A 25,626-nucleotide genomic window follows, 5' to 3' on the forward strand; every position below is an offset into this window, starting at 1 on the left:
GTTTGTTTAGTGCAATTTTTTTTTTAATATGTCTGTGTTAGAAGTACCAAAAAGTAACGTCGTTTTTATAAATAATGTAAAAAGCATAAGTTGTGTTAACATTATTTATCAGGGTTGCGTGTTGAATAGTTAAAAAGTTAAAAGTAAATAATAAAGTTAAAATATAATACTTTTTAACTTAATTAATTTTTAATAATTTAATTTTTACTTTTAATTAGTGATTTTTGAAACACAAACTTTAATTTATCAACTTTTTCCCAAGTTAAAAATATATGTGAAAGAAAAAGTTAAAAGAAAAAAAATACATTCCTACATAAATATTTTCTGTTATTCCAGAAATTTTATTTACAAATATTAAATATTTGATGATATTATAATTATTTAATTCTAATTTTTTGAAAATTACGAATTTCTAATCTAATACAAAGAATGCTTTTTAAAATTAACCTTTAATTTAATTTAATTTTAACGTAACTTCTAATTGAATTAATTAAAAATAATAAATTATATTAACAAAATTAAATATATTATTTATATTATTTGTAAAAAACGACATTATTTTTCGATTCCTTTAATACGTGAACACATTCATATTCTTAGGCCAGTATTGATAGTCGATCATCATTGAACAAATAATCATAATTTCATAAATCTGACTGCTCGTTGATTTGTATTTAATTTTTACAAGAATCTATAGCATAGGATTCATAGCCCAAATGGTCGAATAATGATTTATGAATGTGACTCTAATTCAATTTTCAATTCAAGAAAATTATTTACGACTATAAATTTCACCCTCAGTTTATCTCGCGATTGTCTTTTAATAATCATGATTGACTGTTAATTGATAAATTTCTCGTCTAAAAGTAGCGCATCTTTTAATTTGTAATTTTTATAAATACTTCCGCACTATTGTTGGGACAATCTTGACTGTCTGCTCGCGACATCGAGATCTCCTTGGTAAGAAATTCTTTGATCGGAAACGGAGTAATTCTATGAATTGTTAAATATATACCGTTCACTCCTTCCTGTTACGCCATTGATTGTACCAAGAAATATAGTTTATAGAGAGGGAGAGAGAGAGAGAGAGAAAAAGAGAGAGAGAGAGGGCGGACGGATGAAATACATCGAACAATTCATAGTTACTCCTCGGCTTTTATCGGTGTCATTATTTGCGCGACAATTCAATCGACAATATCGCGTCGTGCTCCGCGGGGAAACTCAACGACTGCGCGTGTACGTGTGTATGTTTGTGTGTGTGTGTGTGTGTGTGTGTATTTGTAGGAAGTGTGCGTTACCCGCCTTCGCACAACGACATCGCCTGAGTTATAAAAGCTACCTTAAGATTTAATGATTGTGTAGTGCGACAATTGACGACTGACGGCACGTGCTGGACGCTTGTGCGTGCACGCCGTTATTACGATATACATATTTATAGATTGTTACATAGACAAATATATATCGACGAGAAAAATATTCATTCTTTGTCCGTACGTAGCTAAGAGAGACGTGTATATATAATATCTATATGTATTTGCTTTCTTTTTCTGAGTACGTAGGTACTTACAGTTACGACGTGCTTCCTTGATACACGAGATTGATCAGAAGCCGCGACCCTCCGGATATCTTTGATTCGAACTACTGTGTTGAGAATCGGAACCCGAATGTTCTGAATCCGCTCTGAGCCTTGTGTCCACGATCACAGAAATCTGGAATCTCGGTCAGAGAGCGAATTAGTTAGTTTGCCGAATTGTTCAAATGTGAAATGGTCTATGCTCTCTGTCTCTCTCTCTGGTCCGAGATCTTGGACCAATTTCTAGTATCGTGGACACAAGGCTTTACAGCGAACGATCGCTGGTCCAGATAGGTGAAGCTCGAAGTCGGACGGCTACATTGAGCGTTGAATCGATACGCGCGAGTTGTAATTTGATTCCTAATTGCTAATGTCACACTGAAGGAAGCGAGAGCACGTAACAGATCGGAAATTGCACCGATCCAAAAATCAATCTCGTTTTAACGCATTCGTATTGAACCCGTGAGGACCACCAGTCCAGGGTGGTTCGCGGAATCGGTCGGCGTCTTCTGATGCATCCCGCGTGTCCATGCCCGTTTGTACACGTACGTACTTCCAAACCATCTATCCCTGAACCCTCGGTCCACTACGTGGCGGCGAGGGTGATATATACGGAGATACACGCGGTGCAATTAGCCCGGCTTGGATGGGGGAAGAGTGGTTTCCCCGGACTAATTTGCGGCCGTCAATTCGCGATCCGATGTCGGCCGCGAAGAGTATATTGTGTGTATAACTATATGTATACGTATATATTATTAGGTATCAGATTGTACGCGCGTTAAATTGGATCCGAAGCGAGCGAGCGAGCGAGCGAGCGAGCGTAAATGGAGGTGAACTCGCCCCCTAGAAGCGTTCAATATTAAATAATATTCCTGAAATATCACGTAAATATTATATATGAGAAGTAAACGAGATCTTGATGCTGAAATAATATTTCATACGTGATTTTTACGTACAGCTTCCAATTCATTCGAATTGCGCGCTGTTACTTTTGGCTTCAATCACCGCTCTTGAAAATGAGAAAGAGAGAGAGAAAACCATATTATCACATAATTAAATTGAAAATCAATTTAATAACAACTAGCAACTCTGAAATCCCCCCATCCCGACGAAAGTGAAAAATCTGTCGCGAAAAATATTACCTCAGCCAGGATTGTAGCGCTCACAGGGTCAAGGCAAGCCGCTCGTTCGCGCTCGCTCGCTCTCTCGCTCGGTCCAGACCGATCTGGCCAGAGTGATCCGCGGCGAGAGTCGCTTTTCCCATTCCCCTTCGATTCGCGATCTATTTCCCCAGGTCGTAGATCGAGAATCGTCGATCCCCGGCGACAGAGCTATTCCCGGGATTCCGAGGCCAATTAAGGGAGAATCGGGCGTCGCGTCTCGTTCGCCGGGATGCGTCCGTCCTTGGACGAGTGCCTCCGTGCGATTCGTCACGTTTATATCGTCACGTTTCCTCCTTCTTTCTTTACGATTGGCCGAGCGTGCGAGGGAATCGATGCGCGCTAGTCAGAGACTCCACAACCACCGCGATCTTGTCCGAGCTCCGTTCAGCGACACTTGTCGTTGGCACTTCACGCTTCGGGCTGTCTATTGAAGAATTGGTACTGCAACACGGGAGAGAGGAGGGGAATCGTCCCTTTACGCTTCGCCTTTTCTCGAGCGGTGTTACGCGAGACGTCTCTCGCGACAATAAAGAGGAGAGTCGCGCTAACGATCGGTCTTGGAAGAGCGCGAATCTCGATGGGATCTCTCTTAACACAGGGGACTCTTTCTCGTTCTTAGAAAAATTCCCAGAATGCAATTTGTAAATTATCCCTCCCCCCTTTTATCGTCGAATAAAACCGAATCTTTCTCGAACGCGAGGAGCTATATCCTTGCAGCCTGCTTCTCGCGACGTTCGTGATGAAAATTAATTTAATTTACCCACCATTGAACTTGGTAACTTCAGAAAGGGCGTGAACACCAAATATTTATTCTTCATCGAACTCGAATGCCGTCTTGGATAGATTATGAAACTTTATATTGAGAAAGCGCGTACGATTAAAAATCCACTCCAACCCCATGCGACGTTTCTCGGGAGCAAAGCCATTTTCGAAATTATCCGATTTCATTATTCTTTATCACGGGCAGTGGACCGCTCCGATCGATATTTCGATATCGCGCCTTTGCGACGGTCTCTCCGAATTAATCGAGAGAGCAGAGAGAGAATCTAATCTAAGGACAAGGTGCGTGGGAGTGATCAAATCGGAGAGAGAGAGCGGTAGGCGCGAATCGAGTTAAGGCTTAGTGAATATCCTTACACTGTAACGGAGGGTCAGTGGGAATGCTGTCCCGGTAGCTGGAGTGATGGAGAGAGTGTTGGTGGTGGTGGTGGTCCGTTCAGGTTCAGGCAGATGGGGGGTAGTTGTCTTACCATGCTGGAGCCAACCTGCTGCAGTAGCCCGAGCCCCTGCTGCGACGATGTCGAGGACACGGACGGCCGTCTCGAGCCACGAATACTGTTCAGACTCGAACTGAGCAGATACGGCACGCTGCTGCTTGTGATCGGCATTCCGCCCCCCTGCGAACAGATTTCCGATTTCATTCGGATTGGTTGGGTCCCATTGATCGCTATCGAAATTATTACGCGCGAGAGGCAGGTGGAAAGAACAATTTTCGATATTTCTCAAAACATTAAGCAAATAAGAAAAAATTACAGATTGTATTATATTGCATTTGAAAGTAGTGGAAAAAATTTAGCGGCGATTTTCTGTCTGGATAAAAAATTATTTTGATAAGAAGTCGACATGTGCTTTAACGAAAATACAATTAATAATGAAATAAAACAAGTGCTGATATTAAATGTGTTTCCAAATTTTATCTATTTTGCAGCAGGGTTTGTCGAGATGAGTCCAACCCATTTAAACCCACCTACAAAAACTTAATCAGAAAATTCATGAAAATTTAATGATAATATAAATGAAATATTTAATATAAATTGTCATAAATATAATTATAAATTACAATTATAAACTTAATATTATGAATAAAATAAATAATATATAGTAAAATTGGTAAAGTAAAAGAACACAATGAAACTTAATTTAAATTGACATATTTATAATATTAAAATAATAATTTATATTAAATGTACTGTAAATAACAAATTTTAGACTTCTTACATGATAAAATCTTTATTTTATTTCTTTTTTAAGAGAATTAAAAAATTATTTAATTTATTTAATTTTTGCTTTCATTTTTATCTCTCTTTAAATATTAATTAATTAAAAACATTTTTTACTAAAAAATTTATTACACGTAACAAACTTTTTAAAACCCTGTACACACGCGATAAAAGCACTTTTAATAAAAAAATAAATTCAATAAAAAATGGTCGGATCCGAAAACTCGATTTGACATGGAATGCCTCTTATATAAATACATGTACACCTACTATATTAATTAATAAATTAAATTAAATGAATAAGTAACTAAATAAATAAATTAAATTGATAAATTAATAAATGAAACGTAGATTAAATTAAATATCAATTATTGTAATTATCAATTGAATAGCAAATTTTGTTAATTATTAGTGGATTATAAGAAATAAAAGCGCATAAAACCCAGATTTTTTCAAATCCTGCTGTGCAGGGATCGTATGTCCGATACATCTTAAAAGCTACAGAGAAAATTGCTAGAATGTTAACATCTTTTACAGTGGAATCGTTATGCTCAAATGAATGTCTTATATAATTATTTTGATAATTCAACAGAAAATTATTTTCTGATCTGTATCTAATTAAAATTTTAAATACTACAGTAAAATTGTTCTTTCCGTGCAGAAGAGAATCAAATTCGGAAACGAATTTCTCGGCCGTTATTTCGTTCATGAATCGCGAATATCCGCGAATCTCTTAATACTCCGCGCATTAATTAATACGCCGCATACGGCGGATCAATTAACGACTCCGATTTATTTCTGCTTTACGCCGCCCGTTGTGATCAATAGAAGAGATTCGCTTTTATATGAGGCAGGTAGTTTTCCGATTGTTCCGAAGAATGTCAGTAGGTCACGTTAGTTTGAACTTCAATACACCTCACGAGCACTTAATGTTGCGGAATATTTAATTTCCATTAAATATATTTAATTTTCGAAACCGACACTGTATAACGTTAAAAATTTAAGGGAGGCTCGCTTTTAAAAGCATCGTTCGCTCTTCCACGTCTCACAGTCGCGAACGTGACGCAGGCAACCGTTCGAGATTCTCTATCGCTCATACACTGGGAAAAAAAGTTTGGCAACAGCTATCACACGTTGAGTGAAATAATGCCAATTAAATATTTAATATTACCAAATTTGATAAAATGTGCTAAATATTCAGAAATATAAAATTATTTTTGATATTTAATTGCATGAGATTATTTTACTCAATATCTCGTAGCTATTACCAAATATTCTCTTTCTTCAGTGTATTCACTTTTAAGTCATTTATTGTTTCTTTTTTTAATTTATATTTCTTTTATCTTTTACATCCCTCCCTTTTATCATTGCGTGCCGACATGCGAATTATCGTATGCGTGGGTGAAGAATATTTGAGCATATATACCGTGGGCCATACCGTGGGTGGGGATAAATTAATACTGGACCCGCGTCGTTCCTGGGGACCGGTGCTGGAGTGTCGACGGATCGGCAGGCCGCCGCCGCCGCCGGTGTTGGGCGTCCCACCTGGTGAGCTCGCGCAGGACGGCGCTATCCGTATCTTCGGCGTCATCAGGGTGTTGTCCGACAGTCGCCTGCTGGTGAACGTGTTGGCGACCCGCAGGAAATTACTGTCATTGGCCGACGGCGAGTTGAACCATCCGCCGAACATCGCTAAACAGACATCGCGTTACGCTCGGTTAGAATCTTCACCTACGAACGCTCGCCGCTCCGGTTGAGACGTCGTGGGTCGACTCTCCCAACATTTCGCTCTCTCGCTCATCTTCACTTACCCGCCACCGAACTTTTCCGCGCCATGTTTTCCGCGGAGGCCGTTGATATGGATCCTGCGTGTAAGGAAAGCGTCGTTTTAGTACTCGTAAACTCGGATCGTTTGATTCCTTGGACTGCTCAGAGGGACCGTTTCCATAAATATTGAAGTAACCTAATGGAGCCGTTCTCTTTTCAGTCCCGTCGCTCGGAAGGAGCCAGAATATTTATTAAAACATCGCTCGGTTTAGTTAATAGTTATGGGAACCGTCCACAAAGTGCCACTTCAGTGGAGAAACTTCGTGAAGAAAAAGAAAATGTCGTAACTCTCTTAACTGTTATAGGTCGTGTTAAAAAGGGAAAAGCCCATTACGAGATTAATTCAAGATTGCGAGGGGAAAGTCTTAATTTAGTAATCTTGACAGAGAATGTCAAGTTTCTTGGACTACATTGGGATAGGGTTTACTAAAGATTTTCCGATATTTCTCGTCGATATTCGCACCGATGCTGTTCTTCCTGGCCATGTCCTCGGCCGACGAGGTCTTGCGTTGCTCGATGCGCAAATTCGGGATGTTAAACGCCGGCACGTGCACGTTGTCGGTGCTGTACTGATGTCGCAGCGGCCGAGACTTGTCCGGACTCGGTAAAGAGAGATTGTCGAGCGTCAGCTTGTTCCTCTGATTTCTGCAATGTGAAAAATGGGAGAGTGCTCGCGCGTTATGAAAATTCCAAGGACGCGTTATCGGCGACATTAATTAATTAGCCAGTCGCGATATTCGTTAATTACGTACGGAGCTGCTGTACGCTGTCGCAATTGCATTAACTGGCGCAAATATAGGATCTTCGTTCGATCGGTGCGATGATAAAAAAAAAAAGGATTGTCAATTAAAAAATTTAATTACAATGTAAAAGATTAGTTACACTTTCTTATTCCTACGTTGGGAGAGTTTTAAAATGTGTATCCGCGCAAACGTCCATTAATACCTCGCAGTCGGAAAACTCTTTAATGATTTTACGCGCCATTAAGAGCGCCGCGCGCGCAAATTCCCGTTTATTTTCCCAATGATTATTAATTAGGCTGCCAGGGGAATCATTGCGCTTCGCTCCGCAATACTCCCATTCATCCTCGACGCATATATTACTCCGCCCGATCTTAATGCTAATTGCACTTGCCTCTCGATGTTGTTCAGCATATCTTGCAGCACCTCGAGAAGCAGGATGAATTGTTCGAGATTCAGCTTCGGGTTCACGGTGTGCGGTAGCAGAGAGGGCATCGCATGCGTCGCCATCCAATTCACCGACAACCCATATTTCTTGTCGGTCAGCATTAGCCTGTAAATATCTGGAACGCGCGAAACGGGTGAGAACAATTAGGCGCGGGTCTTTCCACTGGCCATTTCTTTCTCCTTACTATAACTGAATATCCGTCCCTATGGGAGACAGGTAATCTCCTCTTTTTCCTCTCAGTGCTCCCTTTTCTCATTTACCTTATTTTTCTGTCTCGAGGCTAGGATATTACCTCGCGCCTTCATTACATATTAAAACGTCCCTGGCCGATATCTGTCCACTTACTGACAGGCAATAAGAACGCTCGACTAAAAAGTTCTTGAGATCACATCGAAATGTATTCAGCTCTACCGAGACGTGTAACGTTCGAATCCCAATGGTTGGGATTAACTGCTCGCCTCAACGAACAAAAGTGGAAAGTTAAAACTGCATATAAAAGCTTTAATTGCAAGAATACATATTTCGATTATAGGGAACATTTAATCTAACGATGAAGCGAGCAGTTTATCACCTTCGTCGAGTATGATTCTTGATTAGATGCGTAAATCCGCGTTGTATTCGCTTTAACTTCACTTACTTACAACCCGCACGACGATCTCGGGTTCTTGCAGCTTGACTTTACAGAGCAGCGGTAGGATGCAGTCGATGATCTTCTGCTTCTCGAGACGGCTCAGGATGCACGGGACCACGTCCATCAGCACCCGTGCATTCGCCGAATTGTTCTCGAAGGCGTCAAGCAGTTTCGGCAGCACCACGTTACGTATAGCGTCGTCCTCGAGATAATTCGTCACATGCGCAACGGCCACGAACGCAGCCGTCTGACGGGCAAACGAATCGGTTGTTGACAAAATTTTTCAGAGAGGCTATGCATATTTATGTCGTCTTGCATATTTATGACCTGCCATCGCGTTTAGAGGGATATAGATCGTATTATCTGCGAAAATTCAGAACGCCGTGAAATGTCGGTGAATTAAAATAGAATTTACAGGGGAGGCTGTATATAAAATTAAGAATTTATGCTGAAAATTAAACGCTTGTTCGAGAGAGTAAAATATTGCATTCTAAAACTGGGAACTGAACTTTTCAAATCTTCCTCTTGCAATTATTGAATCGCTCTCTATTCATTATAACTTTATTGAAATAATTATGACGGATGCAAAAAATTTTGACATTCCAGCAAATCAGTTTGGGAGTTCAAACGTAATTATTTTGATGGCCCAACAAAATTATTTTCAGGTCTGCAACCAAACTAAATTTTGGGATACTTAAGCAAAACCGTTCTTTTCTGTCACGTACATGTACACAGAAAAAAATTATTATCAAATCAACAATTCATTGTTTCATATATAAGCAAGAATATAAAATCTTGGAAGAATTTAAAATTTTAAACAGACATAATTTGCTTACACAAAGAAGAAAATTTTCTTTCATGTGAGCAAATTATGGTCTGTTTAAGATTTAAATTCTTCCAAGAAGATTTTATATTCTCGCTTATATACGAAACAATAAATTTTGTTAATTTGATACGAATTTTTTTTCTGTCTAGACGACGGTAATCGGGTGGTATTCGAAAAGTGTTTTCTCGCCCCCTCCGGGATCGCGCGATTGTCCACTCACCCGCACTTGCATGGTCGAGTTTTCGAAGGACTTGTACAGCATCGAGAGCACCTCGTGCTCGTATTCCTGGGGCGTCTTCTCCAGGATGATGTGCAGATTCTCCAGCAGGGTCACGGTTCCCTGAATCGACTTTCGATTGTTGAAGAGAGGTCTGCGGGAACGAGGGAAAGAGAGAGAGAGAAAGAGAGAGAGAAACGGAAGAGAGCGTGAGATGAGACGTGCCTATTTCGCGCGGTCTCGCGCTTATTTCCGCTCTCGTTCTGTGTAATACGTACTTAAGCGTGGGAAACACGATCCGTTCGTATTCCTCCTTCGTGCTGTTCTGGACGATGTACAGCATGGGCTGCAGCACGGCTGACAGCACTTCCTGCGTCTGCAACTCCGCGTGAAGATACGTCCAGATGTGCTGATACCAGAGTTTCTGCACAAACGAAAAACGTTCGCGTGACACGCGACACTTCGCCGGCGCGAACTATATCGCGCGCATTTAGGGTGAATCGAATCGTGGAACGAGCACGGCGCGCATAAGAATTTATAACATCAAATTTATAGCGCAAAATAATACGACGGTCTAGATGTATTAGAGGAAAAAAAAAATCGATCTTTCATCATGGAAAATTCATTCCATTCGATCTCATTTGCACCGTTAAACGTTTTACTAGTTCTTCTTCGCGTCTTTATAATCTATTGGAAATCTATTCGCTCGAAGTTGTTAGTCCCCGGTGCATTAAATTCAAGAAGAAAAGAAACTGTAAGGGATTATGGTAGAATAATTAGCGGCAAAGAGCAGATTACGCGTTATTAATGGAGAAAATCGTGACTCGTAGGGATCTTCGATAAGCATCTTTAATCTCGAAGGAATATGATCGCAAACGCAAACTTGATTTATATTGGGATCACGGCTGGGGCACCTAGATTATTTCGGTTCCTCGATTCCACTTCACCCTAAGCTCATCCTGAATATGGAACGTCATGCAACGTTCGCGCATATACCCTCGGCATGTACGGCAAGAGTTCTCTCAAAGTCGTCGTGTAGAAGTGCTCCTTCTGATGCACGTCCTTCATCTTGCTGACGTCGAGGAACTGCAGAGCGTGCACGAACGGGTCTTGAAAAAACTTGATCATGGTCAAAACTTGGGCGGTCGGCCTTTGCATAGGATCCTTGTGGAGAAGTCGCGTAACAGCTTCCCGAAGCGGTAGCGGTATCAGCGGCAAAATAACGGCGACTTGGTCGTCGAGCTGTCGAAGAAAGTGAAAATCGAGTCTTTTCAGCGTTACGTTCTTTTGCTTTTCGATCGGAATTGCGATCCGAGTTCTATGCGCAGTAATAGAAAGGATCTCGTAACGTGAGAAAGCGCGCGAATGAAAGGGTCAAAGTTTATCAGAGAAGATCAGAGGGATGAGATGAAGATTGCGTGTATCTCTCTTTCCTTCGAGAGAAAGAGAGAGAGAGAGAGAGAGAGAGAAAATTAAAGATCATTCGCGATTTCTTTCGGCGCGCTTTCGAAAGGAAAATCGTCTCGTCCGCGTCTCGCGGACGGATTAACTTACGGTCTCGAGTTGCTTGAGATAATCCGAGCAGCTGTGATTCGCCTGTATCAGCGGCCGGCCCTGATTGTAAATCGCGCATATCGTCATGCCCAGGTTGTACATGTCGCTGGAGAAGCTCGCGAGCTTTTTCTGCTGCACCTCCGGCGCTACAACATGTCGCGCGACACCCGCGCGCCGCGTTACAAATAGATTTCATCCCCCGTCGACGTGGCGCGAGGAGGGTCATCAAGAATGCAAATAGGGGATCGTTTCGGCTCCACGACCACGTGCGAAAAGCTATTCCCGGTAATTTTCGGAGAGCTCGCTACGGAGAGGTCGATTGAAGCCGCGGGATGCAAAGCAGCAGCCCGTTTTATCGTTTAAAGTTCGGAGTTAATGAAGTTTCTCTCGCATAAATCCGATCTCGTTGACGCGACCGAATTTATTTATTCTCTTTTTTTTCCTTGCACGTGTAAGCAGCTCTATTTTTCTTTCTTTTTTTTGCGCGCGCGCGCGCGCGTCGAACAAACTCGGATGGAAAGCTCATCATTTTACGTTCGATCGGAATTCGTCAAATGTTTTCGATAAAAACAGAGTTCGAATCAGTTCGAGTCGTGTTACGTTGTTGTGACGACTGTATAATTAGATTTCTATTTTCATTGCGCGTTTAATGATAAATATGAGATTTTATCTAACGGGAGCCCGGCAAGGAAAAATAAACAGCCGAGATAAATATTAAATAAATGCAATCTAAAAATACATTCCTCGCACCTGTACAGACATTGATATCTCTATCGCTAAAGAGAATCTCCATTTATAGAGAAGCCATTTCTATTTGTAGACCGAGATTTATTGCTTCGCTTCGTGGGTCCGGAATGTATGCGTTTAACTGTGTTAAGTGCCATAAACGAAGAGTAAACTCTAGTGATTTTACTACTCAAACTTGCATGAGTCGTAAAACCGGGTGTTACTGGAAGTAGCTTTTCCAGCGTGGGCGTGTGTTAACGACAGAGGGCCTCGAAGAAGGTCTCACCTATGTAATCGAGATTCGGCTGAGTCATTTTCGGCATGTGCTTCGTCCACGATTGCACGGTTATCGGTATCTCCTTGGCACCCTCTAACATGCGGAAAACACATTCTGACTAAAAGTGCAGCGTAAAAAGGATCGCCCGTCCGCACTCCCCTACACCGTCCAAAAATTTTCTCCAAATTACCCACTATAATAGATGTAAAGTTACTATACAGTTGTAAATTTCCACGCATTTGTAAATTTGCGATATACAAAGGTAAGATTAATTTTGCAATTTGTAATTAAGCAGATTGCAGAAGTAAATTTGCAACGTGTATGGAAAGTTTTAGAAATGATAAAGTCAATACGTTTTGCAATTGTATTACATATTATACATTCAAATATCGTCTCTCTATCATACACGTCGTAAACAATAGAGTGACTACTTACTGTGCCCGCACATAAGTAGTGACGCTAGGTGGGCAGAGTTTTCACGCGTGCACAGAACGTTAATCGCATTATATTTCACAGGGATATATGGGACGTTGTTGTATTACGTAATGTTACAAAAATTTAGATAATTACATTTAGATATCCTGTTGTATACGTAATTTTCCGTATAAGATACGTTTACTCAATGAAAGCAAATCTACATATTTTTTGGAATTACATAATTTCTATAAAATTACATGGCTTTTTTTTATTATTTACGGGACTAATCGTGTAATTTTTACATCTATTATATGTAAATTTACTGAACTTTTTTTACAGTGTAGCCCACGATATCACGTCTCGCCGATATCGTCATTTACTTTTAATCGAGTTTACTCGCAATTTAATCTTATTTCATAATATATTAGTGCAACCGCAGTATGTACACTCAAACAATTTCAGAAACTAACGACCTTTGTACTTTGAGTTTGCTACAATATACAGTTTCGTAATGATGCATACATTTATTTATCGACGAAATGTGCCTCGTGATATTTAACTTTGGGCAATTTGATAGGAGGCGTAATGTATACTTTAGTTGATGAAAAGTGGCTGATACCGGCTAAAAACTGGATAAACTTCGGTTATTTTCTTTATAACTTTAGTACGGGGAATGACGAGATTAGACTCACCGATAAACTCGAACCCCGACAACTTCCACGTGCCTCTCTTCGTGATAATGATGCTCGTCGGGCAAACGTTTCTGTGGAGAAATTTGCAGTTGCCGTGAAGAAATAGCAGGGCCTCCGTGATCTGCAAGAAGCAAATAAAAAGTGCCGTAATGTCGCTCGGATCCTCGCCTCTTAATTCCAAAGTTATTTCACGTTTCGCATAGTTTCGACGTTGTTGCTCGTAACCGCAATAATTAATCCTTTTGCAGTGCTTGGAATAATTTCCGCTTGTTACGCGTAACGGCTGAAATAGGTTTAGCTATTTAGCCCTTCGCGTAAGACACAATTGCGAATTCGAGTCGTTAAACTGCATCGCTGAACCGCTGAATCGCTGTTATGACGGCGCCGCCGCGTCGGCTCAAGTCTGACTCGTGGGTTTCAGGGGGTTGACGGCATTAAGCATTCTATTACGCCCCTCGTAATGCACCGCATTCTATTATGTGAGTTACATCGAAGAGCGGCACCGTGGCTGCGATGCAGATGATTTCGCGTGGTTGCAATCACAGGAACTCGTTTTGGAGAAAATTCACTTTGACCGCCCACTCTCTTTTCCTCTCATTTTCTCTCTCTCTCTCTCTTTCCATCCCTCGTTAGTGCACGCATGCGCTCGGATTCGACTTAATTTTCCGCAACGCGACCCCGTTATCGCTGCAATTCCGTGCTCACGCACAATGTCACGGTCATACATGCGTACTCGTATATCGAAATCGAAACCTCTTCTCTATTCGTCACTACCGCTACGATATCTAATTTCGTGCTGTAACGTGCGCGTAACATAACACAAGGGTAATTCTTTTTATCGAAACCTTCGATCGCGCGCGCGTCTATGGAATATTATAGATCAGAGAAAAAAAGAGAAAGAGAGAGTGATAAAAAGCATTGGCAATATTACAACGACGTGGGTATAAGCGCTTAAAAACACATCACTTTGTGCCTCTCCTCCGTGGTCTTGTTTTACGCGACTTAACTGCTAATGGACGAACCCCATTATCGGGGTGTCCCGGATTTTGGGGTGATAAAGTATGTTCACGCGACGATAGACAAACGAAGGAAGTGAGGTTTCCGGAAATCGGTTTATCAAGATATATAGCAATGAAGAGAAAGCAACACAATTGTCCTTCTGATGATTTCATTTAACATTTAATTAAAGAATTTTTGAAAAATATATCTTTCGCGCGAAACGAAATTTTTGCTGAGGCAACAATTTAAAGATTCCGCCTTTCATTTGAGTGAATTTAAATTCTGGAGATTCTTATAGAGATAAAAATTATTGAATATTTCCGAGACCCCCCGCACGGAAAGAACAACTTTGCTGCACTGAGAGAAATATTTTGTGAGATGGAACATCTCACTTTGATTAAATAATAAATTTTATAGTTATGTGTCGTTTTAACTAAATTATTTGTAGTTTTCATTGTTTTTACAACTATGACTAAATGGTTCATTAAATTAAGCCATGTAATTGAGTTTTTGGTATCGGGAACTACAAAATTCATTTGATCGCTATTTAACTACACGCTTGATCTATCTCTCCAAATATTTGCCTCAGTGTACACTGAGAGAAATATCAAACAAACATTTAGTTAAATAGCGATCAAATGAATTTTATAGTTACTGGTACCTAAAACTTAGTTACATTTAACAAACCATTTGACTATAGTTGTATACAAATAATTGTTAAGACTACAGATTGTTTGACTAAAAAGAACTACATATTTAATAATTACATCTATAAAATTCATTCGATCGCCATTCAACTAAATGCCTATCTCACCAAATATTTCTCTTAATTTATAATGCAGATCTGAGAGTAATTATGTTGATACGCATTTAAAAAATTGCGTAAGATGTTTAATTTGGTTGCCAGAACGTTAAAACTGTTTACAGTAACATTATCGTGCTAAGTCTACATAATTATTTTGATGGCCCAACGTTAAAATTATTTTCTCCTCTGTATACTGTACACTGTGATAAAAAGATCAACTAAACGTTTGGTTAAACAGTGATGAAATGAATTTTGTAGATACGGGATACCAGAAAACGCAATTACATTTAACAAACTATTCGGTTATATAGTTTTATAAAAACAGTTGTTAAGGCCATGGATTGTTTGGTGAAAACAACTTATTACAATTTATTACAAATTCACGTAAATATTTGGTCTATTTCGGCAAATATTTCTCTCTCAACTCTCAATGCATCTAGCTAAACTTTGGGATGACGCAGTAAAATAGTTGTTCTCTTTCCGCGCGCGCAGAATTGTTCCATCAAGGATCCCTTTGCGTCCTCTCACCTGTAGAAGGCCGTACTTGATCTCCAGCTCCTGCAGCTCGTACTCCTTGACGAAGGTCGAGCGGTGGCTCGTAGTCGGCGGGTGGTTCTGCTTTCCCATCGGCCCCGAGGATTGCGCGGCGAGCGCGTTCGCCAATTGCTCCTTGTACGCCAGGACGTTCGCCAGGCTGGCGAGGACCGGCTCCGACGCGAAGGCCAACGTGTCCGCGCACTCCTCCACTTTGTACGCCTACATATCGCCGGTCAGATATAGCGCGTATCGATCTAGCGGAGTGTGCGGCTCGCGAAAACGCTCGAACTTGGCGATACATGTGCGATATAATATAATCGAACGGAGCAGGCTCGAGTGAATTCGCGTGCACGTACATGCCACCCTCGCGTTACCTGGAGGAGCTTCGGATGCGAGTACCGCTCCATCCGAGCGGCGCTCGCGCGCAGTATGTCCGTGACCGTTTCCCGGCGCTTCGGCTTGTGCAGCTTCTCCACGGATCGTTTGTCGAACAGGAAGATCGAGACCTCCTGCAAGCGAGCAAATGCACACCACGCTTGCTTGCGTCCACCCTCTCTACCCGTCGAGACCCGCAAGCTCATTGGAATTCAAGCGCGAGAGCTTCTCTCGAGCAGAGTACAATTTAGATCCGAGGTCGAGCGAATTATCTCGCTCTCGCGCTTGAATCCTTCCGAGTTTCGAATGTAATTTCGCGCGATCGATCTCAATTCTCCATACCGGATACCGGCTAGAATTGCGCCGTTGCAAAAACAGGAAAATAAATCGAACGGTCGTTTTATCGCCGTCGCGTGTCTCCACGCGCTGAGAAAGGCGAAAGGAGAGAGATGAAAAGCGGAGAATCCCTTTTCCGCGCGACCAATTACCATGTTGTCCTTTTTCCGATATCCGTCGTATATGCGCCAGACGTTCTCCGGTCCGGCCGTGGCGGACTGCTTGCCGATCTCGTACGTGTTGCGTATCGGATCGGGAAGCAAGTCGCACGGGGTCGTGCTGCTGCCCCTGGACTTGGCGAACATGATGAGCCACAGCCAGTCAGCCGGAGGCTCCTCGGTGAATCAGTGTCAACCTCGCTCGTTTATTATCTGCCAAACATCGAAATCACGTCGACCGCGTTACTCTGTCGCTTTAGCGAGCGAAGGGATGGGAGAAATATCGGTGTAATATCGGGAAAACGATCTCTATGCGCTCGTTCGTGACACAATGAGACGTGCCGCGACGCGCGAGGCTCGTTTTCCCCGATCTGTCTGTCTGTGCGCGTGTGTGATATGCGGAATCGGATATATCGTTCAAAATTACATTGATTTTAAACACGTCACTTTCATCGGCGCGCCCCTTTGTAACGCGGGAATTTTGTTGTAAATTGCCGCGACCGTGCCGCGAAAAAAAAAAAATAGGCGAACCGAGAGGAATTTGTTTCACGAAATTGCGAGTCATCCCGATCATCGCGGGAGCAGAAATTCAAATCGTTAAATTCCATAAATTCGTTCCTTCCTCTCAAACCCTGTATCCGGTTCGTATTGTTTCTCTGACAAGACAATCGCAAAAATTAAAATGAATTTCACCGAGAACTGAGGGATTACAGGGAGAATTAAAACAAATTGAGTGAGAGAGCGAGTGACAGAAGAATGAGAAATTTGTGTTGCGCAATCATGTTTCAAATTTTTGCGAATTTTTAAATCGCTTGATTTAATTTTACATATCCATTTGTCCAGTTCTCATAAATTTATTTTATTTTTATGCTGAAACAAATAAAAAATATTGATAGAGATTTTATTAATTAAGCAAAATAAAACAAATATGTCGCACGTGCTTGATATTAGTGTATAATTTATCTGGATAATACAGGGGCATTTAGGAACTGTGTATGTATAAATAATCCCTAAACTTTAATATCGCGTATTTAATTTTGTAAAATTGAGTTTTGCGAAATTGAATTTAATTATCTTATTTTCGATACAGTATCAAATAATGGTATCATTGGTGCTCCACTTTATGGGAAAAAAAATCTCTTCTCTTTTTTTATTTTATTTTATTTTATTTTATCTTTTCCCAAGACACGTGAGCTCTGCAATTGATCCTTTTTTTTCTTTGTGAAGATTTAATCTAGAGTCTCCGTGCCTCTGTGTGATTAATTAAATCTTTTTCTCCGCGCTTTTCATGTTGCATGCGAAATGTCCAAATACGAAGTTCTTTGTCAATCGCGGATCGAGTCTATCCGAAACGCCGTTATCAACGGCAACTTTTTAATTATCGAGATTGAAAGTTGAAATTAAACGGAAATGAGGATCCGTTTTGCTCATTCGCGGCTCTGCGGCTCTCAATTTCGAATCACTCGCTTTTTCATCCGGTATTGAGTATGTTGAGTAATCTCGTAAATATTGAACTTGAAATTCCTCGATATCGATTCGTTGTAAAATACAAAACTGACTGCTTACACCCGTCGTTTTCAACCACGGGTTAAACATTCGTTTTGGAGGCGGCTTCGAAAAACGGGGCGAATGACATTTTTGCGAGAGAGAGGAGAGAACTCGGATGTACCTTTTGATATTCGACGACGTGTCATGAATAGAAGGAACGAAATCGTACTCCTAAAGATGTATAATGCAAAACGACCGAATACTTTCGCGTATACATAACTGAAATCCTTTTAAAGAGGTGACCGGAGTCGAGAGGAACGAAAGGAAGAAAGAAAGAGAGGATCAACGCTGTCAATTTAAATTTATATCGACTATTCGTATTTCAAGCGACACAATCGTATAAAAATAAATTCTTTTAAAGAATAAAAACCCCGGGATCCTGTTTCCCCTCTGTAAAATTAATGTTTCGGCATTTGAAACGTATATCGAATTCCCACTCCTCGCGAGAGAGATGATAGCCCATTTTTTCGCATTTCCATCGTCGGACGCGGCAGATCGCTTTCGCGTGTCCTCAATAGAGAAATGTCAACTCTCTGGAAACCCTGAACCTTTATCCGGATGCTCGGTCGCGAGGACAATGCGCGATTGACGCGTTAATTATTCAGTTTGTTAGAGAACGCGAACTGGTCGCGCGAAGCGCGCACTCATCGTCGCAGCCGCACACGCTCTTTGCGCACGTACGTTTTTGCACAAGTGCATCTTCATTCGTTAAAAGGTAGTGATTAGATGTCGATAACGATAACATCCATCTTTTTAACAGCGTATAAAGGTTACGAACGAGAGGAGAGAAAGAGAGCGAGAGAGGAACGGTGAAATGATGAAAGTTGAACGAGGGTGAGAAAGGTTGAAGGCGTTATTTCTCATCATCCCTCCTTCTCCTTCCGTAAAGGACTTCTCTACAGGAAATATGATTCCTAATAGAAGCGTCCTTCGCTTCGAGCCGCTTCCGTTTCCTTCCTTCCTCCCTCCCGTTGCGACGAGGGTAGTTTCTGTCCCTCTCTTTCTCTCTCTCTCTCTCTCTCTCCCTCCGTCTCTCGCCCACGTTCTCCCGTAAAATTAATATCGTCTCGTAAAATCCTAATCGCCATAAGTCCTCGTTGGATTGACGTTAACGGGCGTTATCCGCTCCGGTAAATCGATATTAGCGCGCGCGAGCCCTCAGCGTTTTAATAGCGTAGTAGCGCGAGCGCACCCTTATAACGGCATCCCCCGATTTTGCGGATGCCGCCCCGCGGCGACGTTGTCCTGCAACGAATTCCCCGGTGACCCCGATCCTGCTCCTGTCATTGCCGCGTTCGTAATCTTTTTTTTCTTTTTTCTTCTCTCCGTCGCGCGCGCCGCCTTCGGCGCGTCTCCTCCGCCGCCCGTCGGCGTAACGCGACCGCCGTCTTTTGCGCGCAAATGTAACCGAGAAAGATCGCGCCGCGGAAGCGCAGGAATGATGACGGACGACGATTCGGTCGGCGAGGGTGACGATGCATTCTCACCCATGGGGAGAGCAACGCAGTTGTCGCGACTATGCGCCCCATGAGCGAGGCCACAGGCGTGCGGGCTACCGTCTCGCCGCCGTCGCCGCGCGCCGTCGAGAGAGACTCTCGCAAAACAATACACATTCACGCGTGCATCGCACGCGCGTATTATCCGCGCGTTACGGAAAGAAGGGAGAGAACGAGCGGAAGACAACATAGACTGCGTACGCGGGCGGATAGACGGACAGGGAGCGCGAGAGTGTGTGACTCACCTGTTGCCGAACGATATCGGGAAACGCGCGATAGCACCACCACCGCACATAGGCTCTCACTCTCTGTGCCGAGACGAGGAAGAGGAAGTGAAAAGAGGAGAGATACAGGTATCGGCGGCTGCGGCTGCGGTTGCGACTGCGGCTGTGGCTGCGGTTGCGGCGACGACGATGACGACGGCGACGGCGGCGGCGGCGGCGGCGGCGGCGACGGCGACGGCGACGACGACGGCGACGGCGACGGTGACGACGGCAGCGGCTGTGGAAAAGAGAGCAATAATCGCGCGAGTTCGCGCGAGCGGAGCGGAGCGGAACGAGGCGGATAGCGTGGCGCGCGCGCGATGCACCGCGACGCGGACCGAGCTCTCGCGCCCTCGAGGATTGCGTGTATGCGTGCGTGCGTGCGTGCGCGTGTACACGTATGCACGTATGTTTTACGTGTGTAGGTGCGTTGCATGCGTACGTATGTGTGTGTGTGCGCGCGGTCGTGCGGTCGTGCGGCCGCCGCGCCGCAATGGATGCGCCGGTGGTGTATCGCGACGGTGGACTGGCGCGATCGTAGGAGAAGAGGATCCTGTTATCCTGTAAACAGGTCCCTTCCCCCGCTCCAACCACGACGGCGGCGGCGGCGTATCGTCGTCAACGTCGACGTCGACATCGCCGTCAACGGTGGCGACGACGGCGGTGGCGGTGGCGGTGGCGAAGGACACGCGCGTGCGCGCGCGCCCTCCGCCGCCTCCTGGCTCTCCGCCACCCGGCAGGTCCTCGCCCGGCTCCGGGCTCAGGGTGTAGGCCTCTGCGTTGCCTGGAAATTATAGGTCTGGGTTGCAGGGTAGGTAGGTTGGTAGGTTTGTAGGTAGATAGGTAGGTAGGTAGGTAGGTTATACACGGGGGATGTACGCGCGGGGGCGAGAGGGATCGGGGGATGAGAGGGATTGGGGGATTGACGCGAGATACGGGGGTTTTTCCCTCTCGACTCGGCTCGACTCGGCTCAGCGCGCGCTGAGCGGCCGAAAAACCTGCCCCTGCCTGCATCAATACGCTCGACCACCTCTCGCTCTCTTTCTTTCTCTCTCTCTCTCTCTCTCTGTTCCTCTGGCAACCGGCGACGTGTGCCCGGTGTGCCACGAGGCGACGAGCGATTGTTCGCGACTGGCTGATCCGGCTGATTGACCTACTAGCTGAATGACCGACGCGTTGCTGATGCTCCTTTTAACGCTCGGCGCGAGCGCTCCAGCTTCCTTTGCGTGATTTACCAAATTACGCTCTTTATCCATTTCAAATTGAGCTTTAGCTCGAGCTCGTTACTTCCGCGTTACTTCTGCCTCTGCGGCAGCAGCTTAGTCGGGAATAATTTTCACGCGCGTTTAAAGGAAAAGTAGCTTAAATAATAATACGGAAATATGTAAATGTCGACATATAATAATTGGAGGCAACTTCCTTTTTCGTTTTGCGACACGTCTCTTTAAAGCGGAATAGGAAAGTTTTACAGCGTAAAATTGCCATCTCATTCTCTCTCTCTCTTTTTCCTGGATTTCGCGCGGCCGTAACCATCGCGAATGAAAATAAATCGGAGACGCGGCGCGGGGGAGGACAAGGCGATGAGTCTCGGGCGACCTGCGGGTCCGCAAAGTCACATCCAAAACGGATTTCGCAGCGGATCGTCCTCGCCTCACCTCGTTCCCGCGTTGAACTCCTCGCATTTTCGCCGCGTATCAGATTCTGACGTCACTGGCGCGGCTTCATCCAGAAATACGAGTCACGGTCGCATGTAACTCCGCATTATTGTGGCGAGTTTGTCGCGAGTCAACGAACCAATCGATAGACCGATCTAATTTGGTCCGTGATCACGCTATTGTGCCGCGCCGGTGTGCGTATCGTATTGTATCGTACGGCCCGATCGGATCGCCCCCTCCCTCCGTTCTCCCCCGTGTCAATCCCGCTTTCCCTGACGATTGTGACGGCGTGTCACCCGTGCAAATTTATATCCCAATGAGATTTCGCACGAGCGTTAAATCACGCTCGAATCAATCAATTCACGGCGCTCGTTTCGATTATAATACAATTGGACGTAGTTATATAGGAAGTGGCCGCAAGTGCACTTTATGAATACAGACCGCGATAAATGCGATTCGCATGAATATAGTAGAAACGCTGGCCGAACGTCGGAGATAAAATTCCAAAGATCAATTGAAATCATCATTTCTTTGATAGGCCTCGACATCTTTGTCGCGCGTAATGAGTTATACGGATGATCAGCAATATTCCATAATAGAATTTCATAAATTGGCAGGTGCCCAGTCGATGCGCAGTTTATAATTGCTATATAATTTAGGAATAATATTTTATATAACAAATATTTCCTGATATTCATATCATGATTAAGTAATGCAAGTGTCTGTTGCTTTCCTTTGTATAATATAAATATGTAAGTGCTACATATTATTTACAACAGGTAGATGCTGCGATATGTAAAATTTAAACATTGACACCAGACGTACAAAGCAACGTTATAACAACAAAATGAATACGTTAAAAAGTAACATAAATATTGTATAGAAAATGTGACAAATATGTTCGACACAGTTTGGAAACGAAATATGGAAACATATTTCTTTAGGAAAATTAACATTTACGATATGTTGACACGTTTTATTCATTTATCTTAGACTTTATGTTTTTAAACTACAATAGTTTTTAGTCGTTTATTTATTTTTTCGCTCATAAATTGCGTCATTTTAACACTAAGAAATGTCAAATATTAATTTAGCACAAAATGATCCAATAATACGTCACATTATGTTAAATTAGCACTTGAATATATAATATTAAAAATTTTAACAAGGACCGGTTTTAATATAAATAAATACAAAATGTTTTTCCACTGCGCGGCTATTATACCAGCGAATATATAACTGCGCCGACTGGTTGGTTTCTCTAAATTCGTACGAATTCACGCGTTTTCTCTTTGAAATAATTGCGAGCTCGCGTTATTTATTTGTGCGTACTTTTTTTTTTCCTCTGCTCGTAAGCAAAGCTCGCTGTTATTTATTTATTTGTGTGTTCTGAAAATGGAATTAATCACAAATATACAGTGTAGACGGGTGTAAATATTTGTAAAGCTCGAAATTTCATTATTGACACGCGGAGAGTGAAAGCAATTAATATAGCGTATCGACGTACATTAGTGCAAATCGCAATTTCAGATGAGTTCGGCGCCGATTTACTTCCTTTGCAAAGCAATAATTAACGCTAGTCGCCGATTTTTGTAAACGTCCGCGTCGAGCGTGCTCCTCCCGAGCTCGAGCTGAAACTTCACTACAAAGAGCAAAGTTCGCTGCAAATTATCGACGAACGATTTATAAAGTTTGACACGCGCTCGGGGGCTCGCATTTTCGATAGTTTCGCGGCGCGAGTGCCGCCCACGCTTTGCCAGGAAACGTTGCCAGGATCGTTCGATGCATGTAAAATCGGGAAAATCGACTGGAGAATTGCCTCTCGCGTTATCGCGCGTTATCCGCGTTGCGCGTCGCCGTTCGACGAAGCACCGTTCTCAGGACGTCCCGACGTCCCCTAACGGCAGCAACCCCGGCGGCCGTTTCCGCATGCAGATACGATTGGGTGCGGGTACAATCGGAAATGGCGACGCAGCGTTTGCTAACGCTATTACGCGCCCGTCCGTCCGTGATCGACAAGGCCGAAGCAGCGAAGGTGACGGTGACGCGTCATCGACGTCGATGACGAGCGGTGATTTGCGCGATTTCTCGATGAACGTCTGAACGAAAAGGCGTGCGGCACTTTCCGCTTTGTTCTCGTGAAAATAGTACGTTTATTGATAATTTATAAAATATTTGCCAAAGCGTTAAGTAGATGTCTCATTGAAATTTTAAAACATTGATCAAAGGATGTTTTAATAAGGATGTTTTCCTTGAACATTTTTGTAACATTTTGATAGCATCACACACTTCTCGAACGTCTATTGAACAGCCGTAAACATCTCGTAAACAACAATTCCATGTTTAAATTTCCATCCAATAAACATTTCAATAAATGTTTTACAATGTTATTTTCGCCAGGATATGGATATATACCCGGCCCAAAAAATCTGCGTCGAGAGTATCACGCAAGTAGAGAAAGGGGGTAGGGGTAAGATGACGAATTGTTAATTTTTCCAAGTTAATAAATAAGCTCGTCCTAGTGTATGACGAGCTTATTTCATTAGAGCAGCGTTTCCCTATCTCGTGTAGACTATGATCCATTTTTCAAAACATCCTCGACTCATCCAGCTTTAGTGAATATGAAGAAGCACGTGGAAAAGCGTAATGGATTATTTATTTATACCATTTTACCGCTATTTTTTATTTTTTAGTGTATAGAATTTTATAAATCTATCTTCTTTAATACATAATAAATGAGGTATGAAGATGATAAGATAAGAGTTTATTACTAATGTAATAAATCTTTTTTATTCATAAAAAGTGCATTTTTAACTTTATCATCTCATCATCTACTGTTAAAAGTCATCTTACCCGGATATAGGGGTAAGATGACGAAATTGATGTCCTTCAAAAAATTGGAATTTTGAAAAATTCTAATGTATTTAACAGCTTTTAATTTTTACGAACGATGCATGAGGCTTTAGTGATTTTGAAAAAAAAAAATAGCTTATTATTCTTACATTACGGAAATTAGAAAAAAATTGGCAAATCTTAACCATTTTACCCACACCTTTCCCCTATATACTACAATAGGCACAATCTTCCGCATAGCCAAATCAGTAAATTTCGATTATCTAATCTATTAATCTTTAATCCTATAACCACGCGCGTGAGCGAATAATTTTCCGCCCTTGCATTTCTGTTCTACTCTATAAACGATTAAATCGGTGGCCTCGGATCCCGCTGCATCCGCGCGTGCGATAACAAAATAAGCGCGTCGCGCTGCTGCGCCGGTCGAATATTTTTATTCCCGTGGCGATTATCGAATTGTTTTTCCACGCGCAGAAAGGTAATCGCGAGATTCGGTCGTGTTTATTTTTTTTTTTTTTTTTTTTTTTTCTCGTAATGTCAAACGCGCGGTAGGCCACGAATTAAAATGTCAGGATTTTTCGTTGATCCATTTACATTCTGTTATGTTTTTTTTTATTCTGAATCCAAAAATATTATTTGTTAAAGTGCCGTGATGTGAAACAGAGGAAAAATAAATTTTCTTTAGAAACTGTGAAATAAATTTACAGATTAAAAGTGGGAGACAGGTCTTCGCAGCGGGGGTTGTTCGTTGCGTTAAAAATGTTTTGGCTCTACAATACCTGCTAAAAGTTATAAAAATTTAAAAATTGCAGACTTCTTAGATTTATTCTTTTTCTTATAATTAACATTAAACCATTTTTATTGTAAATATTCAATCAAAATTTAACCCTGAGCCCTGCAAAGAAAATGACAAATTTGATTTATAATAGTTAATGTGACAAAAATTTATTATATTTTGCTGCGGTTTTTGATAAATAACTTTTAAACGAATAAGTGTATTCAAATAAACGTTTGCACAAATATTTATTTTGATTTTGTTAATATAGATAAGAAATTTTTCATTTAATTCGTAATGATGCTTTCTCATCAAATTTGCAAGTGAGTACCACGAAACACAATTTTACATAAGAGTCGAGAATAAACGAAAAATTAAATAAAACTTCCAATTAATTCTATGAAAAAATTAAATAACTTTTATAAATTAATAAAAGAATCATGTTCAAAAATTTTACACGGATGAACGTAATAATAGAACAATCTATGAAATGTTTAAATTTTATAATACTTTGAGTAGTGACACATGCATCCCTAATCTATTGTTTCCTTCGGATACACGGAGAAAAATGTAAAGCAATATATGCTAGAATTCTAGTAAATTTTAACGAAACTGGGAGGTTCATATAGAGACAGGCGCCCATTTATGTAAAATTTATTTTACTTTTCTGGGAAATGAGCGAGCGTCGTAAATTTTTTTACATTTCTTACAGTAAACCTTATGCTACTGTATTGC

The 25,626-nt window shown here is 42.1% G+C and overlaps 1 protein-coding gene and 1 long non-coding RNA gene across 5 annotated transcripts in view; one reads left to right on the plus strand and one right to left on the minus strand.

Annotated features, from left to right (window-relative positions):
* LOC113004384 overlaps positions 1 to 25,626 on the plus strand; it is a 29,646-nt gene that overhangs the window by 2,355 nt on the left and 1,665 nt on the right. The window lies entirely within an intron of this gene.
* On the minus strand, positions 862 to 19,725 carry LOC105204799 (SCY1-like protein 2). 4 transcript variants are annotated; one of them, XM_039458647.1, is made up of 17 exons: positions 19,591 to 19,725; positions 16,296 to 16,514; positions 15,807 to 15,941; positions 15,424 to 15,651; positions 13,092 to 13,212; positions 11,992 to 12,075; positions 10,980 to 11,125; positions 10,422 to 10,667; positions 9,704 to 9,849; positions 9,429 to 9,579; positions 8,389 to 8,629; positions 7,698 to 7,866; positions 7,027 to 7,208; positions 6,548 to 6,601; positions 6,175 to 6,428; positions 3,987 to 4,133; positions 862 to 3,177 (listed from the first exon to the last, which is right to left on the minus strand). In XM_039458647.1, exons 2-17 carry the CDS (start codon positions 16,446 to 16,448, stop codon positions 3,145 to 3,147), a joined length of 2,490 nt encoding a protein of 829 aa, XP_039314581.1. In that variant the 5' UTR covers positions 16,449 to 16,514; positions 19,591 to 19,725; the 3' UTR covers positions 862 to 3,144. The 4 variants fall into 4 exon arrangements, with proteins under 4 accessions (XP_039314581.1, XP_025993291.1, XP_025993292.1 ...); XM_026137506.2 differs by having other exon boundaries at positions 3,874 to 4,133; XM_026137507.2 differs by having other exon boundaries at positions 6,163 to 6,428.

The sequence above is a fragment of the Solenopsis invicta genome, chromosome 16 (assembly GCF_016802725.1).
Source record: "Solenopsis invicta isolate M01_SB chromosome 16, UNIL_Sinv_3.0, whole genome shotgun sequence".
NCBI classification, from domain to species: Eukaryota; Metazoa; Arthropoda; class Insecta; order Hymenoptera; family Formicidae; genus Solenopsis; species Solenopsis invicta.

Coding starts and splice junctions, on each gene's coding strand:
- LOC105204799 (XM_026137505.2), bottom strand. CDS start 16,448: ATGTTCGCCAAGTCCAGGGGCAGCAGCACGACCCCGTGCGACTTGCTT. Junction 15,652..15,806: donor CGCATCCGAAGCTCCTCCAG/GTAACGCGAGGG, acceptor GGCGATATGTAG/GCGTACAAAGTGGAGGAGTG. Junction 13,213..15,423: donor TCAAGTACGGCCTTCTACAG/GTGAGAGGACGC, acceptor TGCTTCTTGCAG/ATCACGGAGGCCCTGCTATT.